Source organism: Bufo bufo, chromosome 2 (assembly GCF_905171765.1).
Source record: "Bufo bufo chromosome 2, aBufBuf1.1, whole genome shotgun sequence".
NCBI classification, from domain to species: domain Eukaryota; kingdom Metazoa; phylum Chordata; class Amphibia; order Anura; family Bufonidae; genus Bufo; species Bufo bufo.
The window spans coordinates 539,598,170-539,614,870 of record NC_053390.1 but is presented as its reverse complement, the minus strand read 5'-3'; the positions used below and the strand labels follow the sequence as shown (position 1 = coordinate 539,614,870).

The 16,701-nt window shown below is 40.2% G+C and overlaps 1 protein-coding gene across 1 annotated transcript in view; it reads right to left on the bottom strand.

The window, feature by feature from the left end:
• Positions 1-240: 240 nt before the first annotated feature.
• Positions 241-16,701, bottom strand: part of ANXA3 (annexin A3) — a 53,405-nt gene continuing 36,944 nt past the window's right edge. Inside the window, exons 9-13 of the mRNA XM_040418027.1 lie at positions 15,554-15,647; positions 13,614-13,709; positions 3,979-4,037; positions 1,518-1,640; positions 241-500 (exon numbers count right to left, since the gene is read on the bottom strand). Of these exons, the coding sequence (XP_040273961.1) occupies positions 441-500; positions 1,518-1,640; positions 3,979-4,037; positions 13,614-13,709; positions 15,554-15,647 (432 nt within the window). The 3' untranslated portion in view covers positions 241-440. The remainder of the gene's footprint in view (positions 501-1,517; positions 1,641-3,978; positions 4,038-13,613; positions 13,710-15,553; positions 15,648-16,701) is intronic.

The following is a 16,701-nucleotide window of genomic DNA, read 5'->3' as shown; positions in this document are numbered from 1 at the left end:
TAATGATGTTTGAAATGTTAACAAATGCTATGAACTCATGTATTTATTCTCAATTTTTCTGTTGTTGTAATACAAAATGACTGTCAAAGTATCAAACACATTTTATGAAGTTACTATATGTTCTACCTGATAATTTGTAACATTATCTTTATAATAACAATCTATGGCCAACAAGCTATTGTTGGTATGTATTCATATTGAAAAATTCAGAAAATAAAGAATAAAAAAAAAAAAAGAAAGAAGTATCAAACACATACAAAAGTAGTGACAAAAGAAATAATCATCAGAGTGTCAGGCTTCACTGAAAAAGTGTTGCTTTACATAGTAATACATCAGGAGTTTCTGCAGTGTTAACATGCAGCAGGAACACAATACATAACAGTGTCCATGATATTAAAAAGGTCCTATTTCATCCCAGCAGTAAACATTTACGTTTCATTTCAGTCATCACCTCCGCAGAGCTTTAGCAGGGCTGCCCCATAGTCCCCTGAGGTATCAGACTGCAAAGATAGAAATGTAACTAGTTATATGCGAAGGATAGTTTTGACCCCACCAAATAACAGATGGCATTAACTGTAGCATTTAATACAACATATGCCATTGAAAATAGAAAGTTTCATGCATTAAGCTATGTAATGTGTTAAATGTCAAGATAACGTTTGCTATCTCTGTAGCATGAACATAGAGAGTTGTCTGTGAGGGCTCTGATTCATCCTGGTCATGATATATCAGTAGTAATAAGTCAAAGCAACTAGACTAGTATTTTCTCTTGAAGAGGTTTCACTGGTGAACTGGCTTTCACAATTAGAATGATTTGTAAAACAAATTTTCAGCATTAAATACCGGTGACTCATGCTTCAGTCAGCAATTGACTGGTAAGATGTTGATTGCAATTTGCATGACTGAAGCTATAGGATGTGATTAAACTGCCTCGGGAGAGGCGCTAAAACAGGATGCAGCAGATGTCTGCTGAAGCATGAGTCACCAGTATTTAATGCCAGAGATTTCTTGTACAAGTCATTCTAATTGTGAAAGCCAGTCGGATGACTAGCGAAATTTCTGCAAGAGAAAATACAAAAAGTCCAGTTCTTTTGACTTATTACTACTAATAGGGCAGCTGATATTCCCTCAAGTTATGGTACACCCTAAATACGTCCCCTTAAACATGTTTCATTGCAAAAGGCAGGAAGCAAAGAGAAATATCCTAAATTGAGCTGTAACTGATGTAATACTACAATTTAAACAATGCCTGATTCTTGTCCTTTCTGTTAATGAAAATTAGTCTAAACAATTTACCAATCTGAGTCTATAGCATGGAGATTTGTTCCATAAAGACTTTCACCAATCATGTTAACTATTGCTTGGCGAGTCACATGATATCAATTTTAAAATTCATCATTTAACTGCATCTAATAAATAAACCACAACTACAAGATGTTCTGAAACCCGGCAGAAAGGTTCCCTGAAGAGAAAAGACTATACCATACGATAAAATAAAATTTAATTGCTATACATACCTTAATAGCCGAGTATAAAGACTCCCCAGCAAGTTTCTTGTATTCCGCACGGATATCCACAAGATCAATATCTGATCTGGAGACCATTATTCTTGTCAGAGTGTATTCATCTGTCCCAGCACCCTTTATTAATAACAATAATAAAGAAAATAATATAGTAAAAATGAGCAAATGTTGGCCAATATCTGGCCACCAAAGTGACTACATTCTCCTGTAACGCAGCATGTAACCCAGCAGTAGCCGAGCAGCAGGGAGCAGGTATATACACTGCTCAAAAAAATAAAGGGAACACTTAAACAACACAATGTAACTCCAAGTCAATCACACTTCTGTGAAATCAAACTGTCCACTTAGGAAGCAACACTGAGTGACAATCAATTTCACATGCTGTTGTGCAAATGGGATAAACAACAGGTGGAAATTATAGGCAATTAGCAAGACACCCCCGATAAAGGAGTGGTTCTGCAGGTGGTGATCACAGACCACTTCTCAGTTCCTATGCTTCCTGGCTGGTGTTTTGGTCACTTTTGAATGCTGGCGGTGCTTTCACTCTAGTGGTAGCATGAGACGGAGTCTACAACCCACACAAGTGGCTCAGGTAGTGCAGCTTATCCAGGATGGCACATCAATGCGAGCTGTGGCAAGAAGGTTTGCTGTGTCTGTCAGCGTAGTGTCCAGAGCATGGAGGCGCTACCAGGAGACAGGCCAGTACATCGGGAGACGTGGAGGAGGCCGTAGGAGGGCAGCAACCCAGCAGCAGGACCGCTACCTCCGCCTGTGTGCAAGGAGGAACAGGAGGAGCACTGCCAGAGCCCTGCAAAATGACCTCCAGCAGGCCACAAATGTGCATGTGTCTGCTCAAACGGTCAGAAACAGACTCCATGAGGGTGATATGAGGGCCCGACGTCCACAGGTGGGGGTTGTGCTTACAGCCCAACACCGTGCAGGACGTTTGGCATTTGCCAGAGAACACCAAGATTGGCAAATTCGCCACTGGCGCCCTGTGCTCTTCACAGATGAAAGCAGGTTCACACTGAGCACATGTGACAGAGTCCTGAGACGCCGTGGAGAACGTTCTGCTGCCTGCAACATCCTCCAGCATGACCGGTTTGGCATTGGGTCAGTAATGGTGTGGGGTGGCATTTCTTTGGAGGGCCGCACAGCCCTCCATGTGCTCGCCAGAGGTAGCCTGACTGCTATAGGTACCGAGATGAGATCCTCAGACCCCTTGTGAGACCATATGCTGGTGCTGTTGGCCCTGGGTTCCTCCTAATGCAAGACAATGCTAGACCTCATGTGGCTGGAGTGTGTCAGCAGTTCCTGCAAGACTAAGGCATTGATGCTATGGACTAACCCGCCCGTTCCCCAGACCTGAATCCAATTGAGCACATCTGGGACATCATGTCTCGCTCTATCCACCAACGTTGCACCACAGACTGTCCAGGAGTTGGCAGATGCTTTAGTCCAGGTCTGGGAGGAGATCCCTCAGGAGACCGTCCGCCACCTCATCAGGAGCATGCACAGGCGTTGTAGGGAGGTCATACAGGCAGGTGGAGGCCACACACACTACTGAGCCTCATTTTGACTTTTTTTAAGGACATTACATCAAAGTTGGATCAGCCTGTAGTGTGTTTTTCCACTTTACTTTTGAGGGTGACTCCAAATCCAGACCTCAATGGGTTGAAAAATTTGATTTCCATTTTTTTATTTTTGTGTGATTTTGTTGTCAGCACATTCAACTATGTAAAGAACAAAGTATTTGAGAAGAATATTTAATTAATTCAGATCTAGGATGTGTTATTTTTGTGTTCCCTTTATTTTTTTGAGCAGTGTATAATACTGTTCACAGGTCCTGCTGGGTGGTGGTGGGAGAGGGGTTTAAAGGTAGTCTGCTATTATCTACGCAACCAATCATAGTGCCAGACAGGCCTTGCTCACCTGATCCCAATCCGTGGCTCCCTTGAAGATAAAATTGGCATTTTTGAACTATGCAAATGATGCCTTTACTGCAATGAGGGCAGCACTGTTGCTTTAACGGCACATAAACTCTGCTCCATTGATCGCGTCAGGCAAGAGGTTCCTACGGCCTAAGGGATGGACTAGGCAGTGAATGGAGCAGAGCTTCTGTGCAATGACCGCAACGGTGCCATGGTGATTGCACTAAAGGCATAATTTACATATTAAAAAAAAAGCTGGTTTTACCTGCAATTTAGCCATGGATGGTTGTAAATTGGCACGGTTTGAATCAGGTGAGGTTAACATATCTGGCACTATGTTTGGTTGCATAGCGATGCTACTGATTACAGACTCCCGTTAAAAAAAAAAAAAAATGCGGACAACCCTTTGATAACCACATATTTTAGACTAACGATTATTGAAATTAATACATGCTACTTTCCCAAAATACAAAAAATGTGTTGTGCTATAGGCAGTGTATGCAAAGCTTAAGTTAAAGATTCACCTTTATAGCTTTGTGCAGCCTTTCAGCAAAGAAAGCAGGAATACTCCTTGCACATTTCACTATAAAACGAAAGATAAAGAAAGGTTAATCATGATATAAACATGCTAATAAAAATGCAAATAAGATGCCTCATGTTACTTGATAGCACCATCGTTTGATATTTTTACTTTTTAGGATTGCTGAGACTGGATACACGGCGCAGTCCACCTGTTAAAAGCACCTTGAAGTATTCAAGGTTATCAGACCCTGGAGAATCTTGAAAATTATTTAAAGCAGTAAACTAAAAAATTTATTAGAAAGCTGCTAAATTATACAACCATTTCACTTTATTTACATATAAACAGGGAACCTCTAAGTACAGCAGCTGCTGTATACAGAGGGAGCTGAGGGTATCTGTCATATCAATGAAACATAGTTCCAATCAACCCTTTTTTATAATATGGAGTAACCCCCTAACACAGAATCACATACATAGATGACACTAGTGCAATGTAGTTAGAACAATGCGGCATACATATATGCTGTGGGGATGGCGATGGCACAAGAGCTATGCCTGAACCACCAGCAGCCAATCTGCTGCAACAAATAAGATCAGTGCCAACACCACCTCTGGCCATTTTACCCCTCAGATGACACATTCAACCACAACTGCAGTGTATTATATCAGCAGTCAAGCAACTGCATGATTAGATCCCCTAGAGAAGGGGTGCACAACCTTTTTTGGTCCGAGGGCCACGTTGTCACCACACTCTATTTCAAGGGGCCGCAAATAAATAAAAAAACAGTTGATTGGCGCTCATTTGCATCAGCCTATTACACAGGCCAATGTAAAGTGACTGGGGAGGAATGATCGCTATCACAGTCATTCCTCCTTCATTTAGCTACATTGATTATCAGTAGCACATCCCTGATCACACAGATGTGCGGCACGATTAGGCCAGTTATCATGAATGAGCATTCTTATGAATACTTGTTCCCAGTAATTGACCTGAATATCTCTGTGTATTAGGGGCTTTCCCAGTAAAAAGCATGGCCCCTGAAACCGAAGAGTTAGACTTGCCTGCTCCCCGCTGTTTTTACTTGGCAGTGCATGGCCATGGTCACATGCACCTCTCCAGCCAATCACTGGCTTCCGCGGTGATGTGGCCACAAGCAGTGGGTCACTGCTGCAGCCAGTCATTGACTGGAGCGGTGTATGTGACCATGGCCATGCACTGACAGGTGTAAAAGTGCAGGAACTGGAAGAAAGGCGGCATGAAGCAGGTAAAGTATGAATCTTTGTTTCAGGGGCCATGCTACAGGAACTTGTTAAAAGTCATTTTTACAGAAAAGTGGCGACATTTCCTTCCTGCCTCCTATTCATAAATCAGCGATTTCCTTCACTGCAGAGGATGGTGCTCCCTGGTTACTACCACCTCCTGACAGTTACAGGCACCATGCAACAAACAGTAAGAATTTTCCCTTACTAGTGGGGAAAGCGGTTGGTTAACACTTTAATAACCAGGCCTGAGTAATTTAGCACACGTGGTGGTTCGAACAGTTTGTAACCCAAATCATTTTTGCAACAATTTTTCACTTGACACATAGGGTATTTGGGGGAAACTGTACAAAACATTTTTAAAAAGTTTTTTTTTTTTCAAACTATAGCACCTAATTTTTAAAATATGCAATCTAAAACCAAAATTTTTTTTAGAATTAGTTCATTATTTTGTTATATAATATGTATAGTTTTACGTGAATGGGGCAATAATGGCGACAGTTTTGGTTGGTGTGGGTGTTTTTTCTTTTATGTATTTTTTATCCATTTTAACTTAATTTTTAATATATTTATGCTACAAATACACACACTTAATTTTTTCCTTTTTATTTTTTACTTTTATTCGAATTTTTTAAATATTTTATTGTATTTTTTTATAATTGATTTATTACGGTACTTATTATTTAAATATATTTTTGCCACATAATATGTCCCCCAAATAAAAAAATACAAATAAAATAAAAAGTGCAAAATAGCAATGTGTTCATTGTCCCCCAACAGTCTTTTTAGACTGTTGAGGGACAATGAACACTCTACTATTTTGCACTTTTTATTTTATTTATAATTTTTAATTTATATTTATATATATATATATATATATATATATATATATATATATATATTTTTTTTTTTTTTTGCCACATAATGTGTCCCCAAGGGATCATAAAAAGACTGTTAGGGGATAGTGAACACTCTTATTTTTCATTTTCTTTTATTTGTATTCTATTTTTTTGCCACATCATATTTTATTTTATTTTTTTCCCATAATTTGTCCCCAAGATGTCACTGAAAGACATTTTGGGGAAACCGCCTTTTTCATCCGAAAATAGGAGTATGGCACAACTGCAAACCTACCAAGACATGTCCATCCACCTAAACTGACTGCCCAGGCAAGGAGAGCAATAATTAGAGAAGCAGACAAGAGGCCCATGGTCACTGGCCTTTATGGAAGAGCTGCAAGTCATTTTTGAAAGCAAGCCATAAGAAGTCCCATTTTTAGTTTGTCACATGCTATGTAGGTGACAAAGCAAACATGTGGAAGACTGTTCTCTGGTCAGGTGAGACCAAAGTTGAACTTTTTGGCCTAAAAACAAAACGCTATGCATGGTGGAAAACGAACCCTGCACATCACCCTGAACACACCATCCCCACCATAAAACATAGTGATGACAGCATCTTGCTGTGGGGATGCTTTTCTTCAGCAGGGACGGGGAAGCTGGTCAGGGTTGATGGGAAGATGAATGGAACTAAATACAGGACAATCCTGGAGGAAAACCTGTTAGAGGCTGCAAAAGACTTAAGACTGGGGCGGAGGTTCACCTTCCAGCAGGACAAAGACTCTAAACATAGAGCCAGGGCTACAATCGAATGGTGTAGATCAAAGCATATTTGTGTGCTAGAATGCATGGTCAATGTAAAATAAGTTCCAGCACTTTTAAAACGTTTCGTTGCTTCGTCTTTATTTTCGGCGACAAATTACAGCATGTGGACACCACCTTTCACCAATGCTGATAAAATACTGGTAATCACTGGTACTCAGTTACCATCACTGGATGACATCTTCACTGCTCGCTGCAGCAACAGGGCAAAAATTATCTGCGGGGATCCAACTCACCCCGGCCACAGCCTTTTCATTCCCCTACGCTCTGGTAGGCGTCTTAGAGCCCTACATGCCCGCACCACTAGGCTAAAGAACAGCTTTTACCCCAAAGCAATCAGTCTCCTAAATGCTCAGAGACTATTGCCCCTTCCTAGGATAGAAACTACCACAGACTGAAAGTGACTGCTGCATTCATGAACCCATGATGATCTCTTGTCTGCAGTGGTGTCTGAATCAGTGTGTATATATACTCATAAGCACTTCCTACTTTGCTCTTGCTATAGATATGCTGTGAACTGTGAATAGTAATGCTTTCTAGTGCAAGGTTTTGTTTTTTTCTAGTGTAATGCTTTAATTTAAATGTCAGTTCTTGTTCCTCTGTCCATGGCATCTAGGATTGCTCCAAACAACATTTCATTGTATTGTACATTGTATTGTACAGTGACAATAAAAGGCATCTTATCTTATGCACAATTGATGCGTTTCGAACCTAGCGTTCTTAGTCGTAACTATATGGACTGCCAAACCTCCAGGTTTAAATAGATAGATAGATCCACTCCTCCAACCAACAATGGGAGGGGGAGGGGAACCACCTCCCAGCGGCAGGGCACTCCATAGCTCTGTCATTTGCTACACCTGAAATCTTCATTTAACAGCATAAAAAATAAATTTGTGTATATAAGTCCCACAGCAAACAAAGTATAAAATACATAATACAAAGTACATCTACTTCTAGGGCCTATTGTAAAGTCGGGCCGGGGACACCAGTACATCCTTGTGGTTATAGACTATGCCACACGATATCCGGAAGCGGTACCCTTGAGAAATATAGCTTCTAAAAATATTGCACGCAGAGTTATTCTTTATGTTCTCTAGGATGGGGATCCCAAAAGAAATCCTAACCGACCAAGTCTCCCCATTCATGTCCAGGATAATGAACAATCTGCGGCGGTTGTTGAAGGCGGCGCACATACGTACCTCAGTGTATCATCCCCAGACAGATGGGTTGGTCGAGTGATTTAATAAAACCCTGAAACATATGCTAAAAAAGGTAGTGGAAAAAGACGGTCAAGACTGGGACTGTCTCCTTCCATACCTGATGTTCTCCATTTAGGAGGTGCCGCAGGCTTCTACAGGTTTCTTGCCTTTTGAGCTAGTTTATGGTTGACACCCAAGGGGACTGTTGGATGTGGCAAAAGAAACCTGGGAAGCCGAGGCCACCCCATATAAAAGCATTTTTGAACATGTGGTGCAAATGCAGGAGCGAATCAAAAATGTTTTGCCCATTGTTAGAGAACAACTGCAAAAGGCCCAACATAGAGTATATAACTGGGCAAAAGTTAGGCAATTCAGCCTGGGCGACCAGGTATTAGTGTTGGTGCCAACAGTCGAAAGTAAGTTCCTAGCAAAATGGCAAGGCCCTTATGAAATAGTAGAAAAGGTAGGAGAAGTAAATTATAAGGTGCATCAACCAGGAAGATGGAAAAAGTATCAGGTGTATCATGTGAACTTAATAAAAAGTTGGAATGATAGGGAGGCCTTGGTCGCTGCTAGTCCCAAGAGTAGTAGGTCACCACATCCAGCCCCCATAATTAAAGTAGGAGAGACCCTCTTCGAGCCCAACAGCAGGAAGTAAAACAGTTCCTGCAAAGGAACAAAAGAAAGTTATCAGATCTACCCAGGGGAACCCACCTGATAAAACATGATATTGTTACACCGGAAGCCAGTCATGAAACAGTCTCGGCCGAAGCGTATGCTGGAATTTGGAGTAATTGAATTGTCGCAAAGTGAGTGGTCCAGCCCAATAGTGTTGATTCCCAAACCAAATGGGACATGGCGATTTTGCAATAACTTTAGGAAGCTAAATGAAATCTCCAAATTTGATGCATATCCCATGCCCAGGGTCGATGAACTAATTGATAAACTAGGTGGGGCCAGGTACATGACGACTCTGGACCTTACAAAAGGGTATTGGCAAATTCCCTTAAAGGATAAAGCTAAGGAAAAAACGGCGTGTTCCACCCTGGAAGGTTTGTTCCAGTACAACAACATGCTGTTTGGGTTACATGGGGCACCAGCAACATTCCAGAGGTTGATGGATTTAATTTTTAGATCCTATAGTAGTTACGCAGCTTACCTAGACGATGTGATTGTGTTTATTGCAGACTGGGAAAGTCACCTCTGTAAAGTACAGGCGGTACTAGATGCTATAGGTGACGCAGGCCTTACAATAAATGCAGAAATAAGTGTGCCGTAGGACTGGAAGAGGCCAAATACCTCGGATATGTTATTGGCAGGGATATAGTAAGCCTGGAGGCTATATACGGAATTGGCCGAGGCCAGCAACAAATAAACAAAAGGCAGCCTTTATAGGGATTACTGGATACTACCAAAGATTTATACAAAATTCGGCAATAGCAGCGCCAATGACGGACTTGACAAAAGGAACAAAGTCCGTAATGGTGTCATGGTCCCCAGAAGCATCCACCAATGAGGAGGAGGGGACCCTGTGGCCACTGCCACCAATGATTTTAATACTGCTGGGGTTGAGGGGGCACGTTTAATTCAGGAGGCTGGGTGCGGGCAGCAGAATCACATAGACGTCATCCAGCCTCTGACAGGAAGCTGCGATCAGCGGCAGTTAACCTCTGGGGTTAACTGCCGCTGATCGCAGCTTTTAGGAGGTTGGGCAACGGCTATGTGATTCTACACCCAGCATCCTGTATTTGTATTAAACATTAACTTTCATTGGTGGCGCAGTGCGCCTGCCCCTCCTCCGCCCTCTCTCTCCTCATTGGTGGCAGTGGCAGCAGAGGCACAGGGGGAGGGAGAGAGTGACTCAGTCTCCCCTGTGCTGCTGAATAGAACATGGAGCGCGCTGAGAGCAGTGCACTCCATGCTCTGTGATACTAGACTGCACAGTAACGCATCCTAGTATCGAAAAATGTCAAATCCCGGTATCGAGGTTGATACCGGACAAACGTATCGAATGGGTATCAAAAATGTGATACCCGAAACAATCATAACCTAACCACAAAACAAAGAAATGCTTTGAGGGAGCTAGAAGGTAAAACTGATATTATAATTAAAATGGCAGACAAAGGGGGAATCGGTGGTGGTTTTAAACAAGGAAACATATTACCAACAAATGATGGACTTATTGTCCGATGCTTCCACATATCAGAGATTGGATAAAAATACTTTACCTGAATATAAAAAAAACAAAAAAACAAACAAATACACACACACCTTAATCCTTAATAAAAGGGAGAGATCTGGATTTTATCGACCACAGACAATACAATTTTCTGAATGTGGAGGCACCAGTTACACCCATAATACATGCATTACTAAAAGGTCACAAAAAAATGTGGTTCCCCCCCCACCCCCACTGCGTCCTATTGTTTCGGGCATTGGCTCTCTGATGGAAAGGATGGGAGATTGTTTGGACCCCCTGCTGCAGCCACTTGTTAAAAGGGTACCGGGCTATATTCGAGATATTGCCGATGTACTCAGAAGTTTTTATGACAAATAGCGACACAGAAAGTATACTTCGTTCACGCTTTATCCTTCTATTCCCCATAATGTAGCTATTCTTGCATTGGAATATCACCTCCATAGGTACAGCAAACATTCAGTGAAGTTTATTGACTATATCTTGGAGGTGACACACAATTATTTCTCCTTTGACAATACATTTTTTGTCCAAATAAGGGGTGTGTCTATGGGGGCAAAATTCTCACCCTCATTAGCCAATCTAACTATGGCATATTGGGAGGAGCGATATACCTTTTCTGAAAATAACCCCTTTTCGTGCGAGGTGGTCTGGTATGGCAGATACATCGATGAACAGCTCCTAATATGGGGCGGCGATGTATCTGCCATATCAGCCTTTGTTGACTACGTAAATAATAACCCGTACAATTTGAGGTTCACTCATGTGTTCCGATTCATACACTATACATTTTTTGGATTTAAAATTGACTGGCTATCAAAATCAGACTACCTGTACAGAAACGTTCCACAAAAAAAGTGTCGGGGAATACAATATTAAAAGCTAATAGTCATCATCCTGTTCACACTTTGAAAGCCATTCCAGTAGGAGAATTTATCTGGGCTCGCAGAAATTGTTTACAAGCGAATGTCAGTTAATTCGGACACGTTTGTCCCAGAGGGGTTATCCTGACTGGTTGTTATCTAGAGCTCTGAATATAGCGTCAAATAAATCTAGAACCGAATTATTGTTTAAACCCAAAAGGACTAACATAACCACAAATGACAACAGATTTAGAACAACCTACACTTGTACTTACATACAGTTGCCAGTTCACACAAATTCAACAGGCTATCAGAAAATGTCTTCCTATTTTGTATGAGGACAATATTCTATACGACACCTTAAAAAATGTAGAATCGTATCAAGGCGACCCAGTACATTGGCTACTGTTCCTTCTTTACTTTTTACACGCACGGCAAATAAATCATCTGGTGACTGGATAAAATACCTAGGTTTTACCAAACGTGGAGGACACCCATGCAAAATGTGCAAATAGGTCACACCAACAATTTTCTTTTCACAATTCTACACATACGGAAACATTTCCAATAAAAAGCTATATTAATTGCAATACAATGGGCATTATTTATGTCATTGAATATACAATGTGTGATCTGATGTATATAGGGTGTTACAGCAGGAAATTTAAAACAAGACTGCTGGAACATGTTAATTACATTACTAACCCCTCAGCGATGGCTACATCAAATGCGGCCAATCATTTTATAACCGTACATAACCGTGGTTTAACTAGTTTTCGCACCTGTTCCTTTGAGAGGAGGTAATATGGAAAAAAAAGGTTTTGCAGCCGAAGGGATATTGGATATTCCGACTGAATACCAGATATCCACAGGGTCTTAGTTTGAGGAAAGAACTAATGTATTTTTATTAATACTGCTGTAATCCAACATGCATAAGCGAATATCAGCCATTACTTTGTTTCACCGATAGTTATATGAAGATGTCTTAGTAATTTAGATGTCTTCTTATTTTATACTTAATGTTCATGTTTGATTTTTTTATCCCATTTACACTCTGCAGCTTTTTAGGGCAAAAATATTTGAGGCTAGAGTCCTGATTCAGAATAAGTGCCGGATTTGAAATAGATTGTGCCCTGGAAATGTGTTGTTGTACTATGTATTTTATACTTAGTTTGCTGTGGGACTTATATACACAAATTTATTTTGTATGCTGTTAAATGCAGATTTCAGGTGTAGCACATGACAGAGGTATGGAGTGCCCTGCCTCTGGGAAGTGGTTCCCCTCCGCCTCCCATTGTTGGTTGGGGGAGTGGATCTATTTATCTATTTAAACCTGGAGGTTTGGCAGTCCATACGGTTACGACTAAGGCCTCTTGCACACGACCGTATGGCTTTTTCAGTATTTTGCGGTCCGCCAAAAGCTGATCCGCAAAAAATACGGATGACGTCCGTGTGCATTCCATTTTTTGCGGAACGGAACAGCTGGCCCCTGATAGAACAGTACTATCCTTGTCCGTTATGCAGACAATAATAGGGAATGTTCTATCTTTGAACGGAACGGAAAAGGAAGGCATACGGAGTACCTTCCGTTTTTTTGCAGATCCATTTAAATGAATAGTTCCATATATGGAACGCAAAAAACGGAACGTAAACGGAAAAAAATCCTTCGTGTGCAAGAGGCCTGAGAATGCTACAGTTCGAAACGCAACAATTGTGCGGTGGTGAAAGGTGGTGTCCACATACTGTAATTTGTTACCGAAAATAAAGACGAAGCAACGAAACGATTTACAAGTGCTGGAACTTTTTCTACATTGTCTATGGACTGATTTTTGTTCCGTGCAGGGAGGAAGATGGATATATGGTGAGCTGGATTTTTGTTTGTGGACTTTATGAGTTGCCCATGGTGCCAGACCCCTATTTTTCAGATCCTTAAAAAAAAAGGATTCGGCACCCATTGACTTATATTGTTTTTAGTGACAGATCCGGTTGTTCCATTTTGATTTAACACAACTGCATCCAAACAGGACTGTTTTTGTCCGGTTTTGAGATCCTCTGCCGGATCTCAAAACTGAAAACCAAAGCGCAGATTTGAAAGTAGTCATATGACACACAGGACACAAGACCGATATATTATATCTAACTAAAATCTGCCAATCTGCATGTTCCTCTTACAAAGGAATCCTTCTACAGCCTAGTGTCTACATGAATACTGAAATTCTTTATTTCTCAACTTCTTGTACAAAAAAAAATATATATATAAATAATAATAATAATTATTATTATTATTATTAACAAAATATGTTCATGATTCATGTTCTAAAGCTGAACTTCAACATTAGGAGCTATACCTAACAAATATGAACATGTAAATTCTTTGCAGTACCCTTAAAGTTAGAAAAAGAAAGGCATTTACATTCATTATGAGCAGCACAGTTCGTGAACAGTCAGCAAGTGTATTACCTATTGCAATCAGGAGATCTTCCAGATGACCGGATATCTCACTTTTGATACTATCCTCGATAGCTTTATTGCAGATTTTCTTATATTCATCAAATGCTGTAGATAGACAGACAGTGGGTCAATTTAGCATTGAGCACTCTAACTGCTGATGCACTAGAATCCAAGAAAGTGGTACCAAAAAGTCAGACATTTTTTGCGTAATTTGGTCAGTTATTTCCACCAGTTATTGTGCACCAAAACTAGGTGCAGGTCAAAAGCACAGAATAGGTGGAAATCAAATCTTAACACCTGATCTCTAAGTAGGCTTCACTACTGGTTTTGGCTCACAATAACTGATGGAAATAACTGACCAAATAACTGGAGTGTGAACTCAGCCTTAAGCCACATGCACCCGGCCGTTGCCCAGCCGTGCCCGTATTGCGGCCTGCAAGCAGCGGGTCCACAATATACGGGCACCGGCCGCGTGCGCACCGTGTGATGGATGTGGAACCATTCAATTCTGGGGTATGCACAGATATGCAACAAACATTAATAGGCACGCTCCTCTTATTTATTGTGGCACATCTGATGCCAGGGAAGGATAGATTAAAACCGGCGAGTAAAACAAGTTATTAGAAAATTACCAACTGTTTAAATAAAGTTTTTATGTTGTTAACTTTTTTTTTTAGAATAGAATTTTTGGTGATTTTTATTTTCTATGTCACCATCCATATTCTTTTTAAGAATCCTAAAATCCTGCAGTCTTCACAGTAGCCACTAGTCCTAGAAAATGTCAAGACTTCCTTTTCTTGGACAGCATTCACATGGGCCATAGAAACAATATACCGGAAGGGACCTAATTGACTTATATGGGAGATTTTTCTAGCGATAGTTAGTCAAACACAGAATGAAGACTTGCACAACTGGGTGTAAATCTACGAATGATTGGTCATTGCCACTATTTAAACCCATTCTCTTCTTCCTCCCTCATGTATGAGTAAGGTGGTGGAGACTTGGCATCCCTCATGGTGTGAATTGTTTTTATGAAGATTTTCAAAAAATAAAAAGAATGGAGGTGTTTGTCACTGGTCGCGAGTATAGAACTATTTCTCACTTGAACACGAAAGGCTATGTTCTATGTTTCACAGCTGCTGAATGGAGGGGTGAAGCTTGAAGTAGACTTGAAGGATTGAACAAGATTGCATTGTGATGAGATTTTTGTTCTAAGATTTTTCTCGGCATGCTCTGCGACTTGGGCAGAGGTCAGGAAGGAGTAGATGAGCTGTGACATCACTGTGATATCTATATATGTTATTTGTCATTGTAATTCTGCCTATAATTCTAATATGATGGCTACTAAAAAGTTACCAGTCCAGAACAGAAGGACTCAACATATTATTAGGCCTAGTGTACAGTTCAAAAACTGCAGGATTATGGATTTTTTTTATTATAAAAGGTGACATGGAAAATGTAAAAAAAAAAAAAAAAAAAAAAAAGTATAACTTTACAACAGGATTTAAAAAAAATTCTGATGACACATTCTTTTACTTAATGTTCCCCTGTGTAAAGAAAAACACGCTTTAGGCTTCGTTCACATCACCGTTCAGCCTTTCCGTTCTCCTGCTCCGTTTAGGAGCAGGAGAACGGAAAGGACGGATAAGGCACATAACTGACGCCAAACTGAGCCCTTAGGCCCCCTAGACTATAATGGGGTCCGTTATGTTTCCACTCAAAAGATGATTTTGAAGCAGAGAAAGGTCCTGCATGCACTACTTTTGTCTCCGCTTCAAAATCATCTTCTGAGCGGAAAAATAACGGACCCCATTATAGACTCAGTTTGGCATCAGTTATGTGCCTTATCCGTCCTTTCCGTTCTCCTGCTCCTAAACGGAGCAGGAGAACGGAAAGGCTGAACGGTGATGTGAACGAAGCCTTATGTAAAATTAATAAAAATGCCATACTTAGCCTAAGCTGTGGAAAGCTTCTCAAACAAAGTACTTCAATAAATTTATCTTCATCTGTTCCCCATTTTTTCTCTCCAGCATTATACAGAATCTTGAAAGGTACAAAAATAATAAGATAATATTCATTGCTACTGTATTTTAAACAAAAATATACTACAATATGTTGTAGTGGAAGCCAGTTTTTTCCCCTCTTTCTACAGGTTATACCTGGTTATGCAGCCGCGTATCGTACTTCCTTCCACTACTGCCTTCCCACAATGGAATCTCATTAAGGCTAATTTTCAATAATTTACCTATCAGCTCTTTACAGAAATCCAAACAGGCGATATCCATGGCACCACCTTCATCCATCATTTTTTTATTTATTTTTATGCCATTCACCACTTAGGTTATAAGACACGATAACTTTTTAGGATGGGTCATTATGGACAGGGCAATACCAAAATTGTATAAGTAGTAAGAGGGTATATGTTTCGTCAAACTAAAAGTGACAGGTACCACGCCCCCTTTTATACAGATAACCCCGCCCCTTTTATATTGATTGATATTGTTTGATATAAAATTTATAGTGTTTGATATAAAGTTTATATCGCTTGATATTAATTTTATATCGCTTGATATTGCTTGATATAAACTTTATATCGCTTGATATTAATTTTATATCGCTTGATATTGCTTGATATATATAGTATTCGTCCATTAAGGTCTTACCACTTCTGACAGCTTCTGACTACAGATGGCAACATCTTCCAAGACATTCTTCTCAGATTACTGTTAGGGGCTAAAACAGGAAGTTGAGCTTTCTGACAGACGCAGGACAGCTTACTACAGATGGTGAAATCTAATGTCCGGCAGTTACAAATTAAAAATAAATAAATTTGATATTTTGGCTATGCCCATTTATAACAGTTGATAAGTTTTTGATATAAAATTAAGATTTGGGCATAAAAAGGCCTATAATAAACATATAAATTCTTATAAAACATAATCTAACTATTTGTAAAACAGCAACTAATTAATGTGCTAATAGTTGCAACATGTTGTGGTTTACAACAGGACCCCAGCCTATATAAACATGACACATTCGGGGCATGGTTAGCACAGAGATACGTATGCACATACAGGCATAGGTCCCTAAGACATTC